This window comes from Sapajus apella, unplaced genomic scaffold (genome assembly GCF_009761245.1).
Source record: "Sapajus apella isolate SASKATOON/1434 unplaced genomic scaffold, GSC_monkey_1.0 scaffold2084, whole genome shotgun sequence".
Lineage (NCBI taxonomy): Eukaryota > Metazoa > Chordata > Mammalia > Primates > Cebidae > Sapajus > Sapajus apella.
Window position 1 is genome coordinate 5064 of NW_022439010.1, and position 3492 is coordinate 8555.

The 3492-nt window shown below is 54.3% G+C and overlaps 1 protein-coding gene across 1 annotated transcript in view; it reads left to right on the forward strand.

Annotated features, from left to right (window-relative positions):
- The window catches only part of USHBP1 (USH1 protein network component harmonin binding protein 1), a gene marked incomplete at its 5' end in the record, with an annotated part of 8370 nt that overhangs the window by 3319 nt on the left and 1559 nt on the right, over positions 1–3492 (forward strand). The window contains 2 exons of the mRNA XM_032273164.1: positions 969–1215; positions 2066–2287. Coding sequence (XP_032129055.1) covers positions 969–1215; positions 2066–2287 — 469 coding nt within the window. The remainder of the gene's footprint in view (positions 1–968; positions 1216–2065; positions 2288–3492) is intronic.

Genomic DNA, 3492 nt, shown 5'->3' on the forward strand with positions numbered 1-3492 from the left:
CGAACTCCTGACCTCAGGTGATCCACCCACCTTGGCCTCCCAAAGCGTTGAGATTACAGGCGTGAGCCACCGCGCCCAGCTGACCACGTTCTTTTTTGTTTGCTCGTTTCTTTTTAACATTTTGTTAGAGACAGGGTCTTGCTCTGTCACCCAGGCTGTAATACAGTGGTACCATCACAGCACACTGCAGCCTCAAACTCCTGGCCTCATGCCACCCTCCTGTTTTCAGCCCCTCAAGTAGCTGGGACTGCAGGTACATAACACCATGTCCAGCTATTTTTTAAAATTATTATTAACACACATCCTCACTGAAGACCAGCTAATTTTTTTGTAAAGATGAATTCTCGGCCGGGCGCGGTGGCTCAAGCCTGTAATCCCAGCACTTTGGGAGGCCGAGGCGGGTGGATCACTAGGTCAAGAGATCGAGACCATCCTGGTCAACATGGTGAAACCCCGTCTCTACCAAAAATACAAAAAATTAGCTGGGCATGGTGGTGCGTGCCTGTAATCCCAGCTACTCAGGAGGCTGGGGCAGGAGAATTGCCTGAACCGAGGAGGCGGAGGTTGCGGTGAGCCGAGATCGCGCCATTGCTCTCCCTTGTGTAAAAACAGAAAAACACCTTCTTTTTTCTGTAGCCCTGAGGGCAGCAGATGAATTCTCACTCTGTTGCCTAGGCTGGCCTCAAACTTCTGGCTTCAAGCAATCCTTCTGCCTCCGCCTCCCAAAGTGCTGGGGTTACAGGCATGCGTCATTGCACCTGGCCACATGTGGCCCTGATGGAAGGTGGTGCGGAGTGGGGTTTATATTATGGTGCCCACCATGTTGGTGTGACAGGGGCCACCACAGATGGTAGAGGCTCCATTGTGGCCAGTGAGATGGAAGATGATGGACCCTACCGGGGTTGGCGTGATGTTAGCCCACTTAAGATTGCCAGTGTTGACACAGGCACCTCTTCTGTTTTCTGTAGCCCTGAGGGCAGCAGTGTGGACAAGCCCACAGAGGAAGTGGCTTTCCAGCTCCGAAGCTATGCGCAGCGTCTCCAGGAGCGTTGTGCTCTAGTGAAGATTCTCTCGGAGCCTGGCCCCACCTTGGCACCCATCCCCACTCTGCCCCGTGCAGAAGTCATGGTGCAGGCCATTCTGGGGACCCAGCATGGCCCAGCTCTGCCCCGGCTGGAGAAGACACAAATTCAGCAGGACCTGATAGCCACAAGGGTACAAAGGGGCTGTGGTCACTGTGTCAGTCTTTCCTGGTGGGATAAAATCCTTCACTGAGGTCCTGCGGTTGGGGGGCCAAGGAGCAAAGGAGAATTCTGCTGGGCTGGGTGCAGGCATTGTGAGGGAGAATTGGAGGTGGGGTTTTGAAGGATGAATAGGAGTTTGTCTTCTGGGGTTCAGTTTCTCATTAGACTCCAAATCTGCTTCTCCAAAATGGCCTTCCAATGGAAAGAGATGGGAGTCAAAGAACAGAATCTTGGGTTTGGAGCTTGGCATGAAAAACTCGAGGTTCTGGAGTTGGAGAGACCTAGAAACTTTGACAGAACTGCTATTTGACCTATATAAGCTACTTGCCTCTAGAAAATGCCATTTCTCCAGCTGTAGTTTTTATAGGAGGAAGCTATTTCTTTCTCACTAGTTTGTTTTGTTTTTTTTTTTTGATTAGCCGGAGTCTTGCTCTCACCTCGGCTGGAGTGCAGTGCTGCTATGTCGGCTCACTGCAGCCTCCGACGTGCCCCCACCCCACCGGGTTCAAGTGATTCTCCTGCCTCAGCCTCCTGGGTAGCTGGGAGTACAGGCTCACACCACCTCACCCGGCTAATTTTTGTATATTCAGTGGAGATGGGGGTTTCACCATGTTGGCCAGGCTGGTCTCGAACTCCTGACCTCAGGTGATCTGCCCCCCTCGGCCTCCCAAAGTGCTGGGATTACAGGTGTGAGCCACCGTGCCCGGCCAAAGGCCACAGTTTTTGCCTGACTAGTCCTCAGTGGGTGCCTCTTGGGGCCTCAGCTTCCTTGCAGTTGACCCCAGAAGCATAAATTCTCTGTCCTCCCCTTGGTCCTGCAGGAGACCCTGGCGGACCTGATGCTTCGGCTGCAGCTGGTGCGGCGTGAGAAGCGGGGCCTAGAGCTTCGGGAGGCCGCCCTCCGAGCCCTGGGCCCGGCTCACGTGCTGCTGCTGGAGCAGCTGCGGTGGGAATGGGCAGAGCTCCGGGCTGGTGGGGCAAACAGTAGTGGCGGAGACAGCAGCAGAGGTGACAGCAGCGGGGGCGAGGAGGAGTGGCACCAGGTGAGCTGCCCCGCCTGGACCTGGTAGTAGCTTCTAATGGGAACATAGCCCTGGTCAATTGCAGTTGTTTTTTTGTGTGTTTGTTTGTTTTTTTGAGGCAGAGTCTCACTCTGTCGCCCAGGCTGGAATGCAGTGGCACGTTCTTGGCTCACCGCAACCTCTGCCTCCCAGGTTCAAGTGATTCTCCTGCCTCAGCCTGCTGAGTAGCTGTGACTACAGACACACACCACGATGTCCAGCTAATGTTTGTGTTTTGTTTTGTTTTTTTTGAGACGGAGTTTCACTCTTGTTGCCCAGGCTGGAGTGCAGTGGCGCGATCTCGGCTCACCGCAACCTCCGCCTCCCGGGTTCAGGCAATTCTCCTGCCTCAACCTACTGAGTAGCTGGGATTACAGGCACGCGCCACCATGCCCAGCTAATGTTTTGTATTTTTAGTAGAGACGGGGTTTCACCATGTTGACCAGGATGGTCTCGATCTCTTGACCTCGTGATCCGCCCGCCTCGGCCTCCCACAGTGCTGGGATTACAGGCGTGAGCCACCGCGCCCGGCAGAATGTTTGTGTTTTTAGTGGAGACGGGGTTTTGCCATGATGGTCAGGCTGGTCCCAAACTCTTCACCTCCTCGGCCTCACAAAGTGCTGGCATTACAGACGTGAGCCACTGCACCTGGCCTTATCACGGCCCTTTCTGAGCCTCAGTTTCCACTTCTGCACCAAGAAGCAAGTCGCATCATTAAGCTTCATGTCAAACTCACACCTGTGCTATGAGGTTTTCCTCCCTCCCTGCCTTCCTTCCTTCTTCTGAGTCTCTCTGTGTCGCCCAGGCAGGTCTCAAACTCCTGGGCCCAGGTGATCCTCCCACCTCTGCCTCTCTAAGCGCTCAAATTACAGGAATAAGCCACCACACCCAGCCTCTTTCCTTTTTTTTTTGAAACGAAGTTTCACTCTGTCGCCCATGCCGAAGTGCAATGGCATGATCTCTCCTCACCGCAACCTCCGCCTCCCGGGTTCAAGCGATTCTCCAGCCTCAGCCTCCCGAGTAGCGGCGATTACAGGCATGCGCCACCACGCCCAGCTAATTTTTTATTTTTAGTAAAGACGGTTTTCTCCGTGCTGGTGAGGCTGGTCTCAAACTCCTGACCTCAGATGATCCGCCCGCCTTGGCCTCCCAAAGTGCTGGGATTACAGGCGTAAGCCACCACGCCT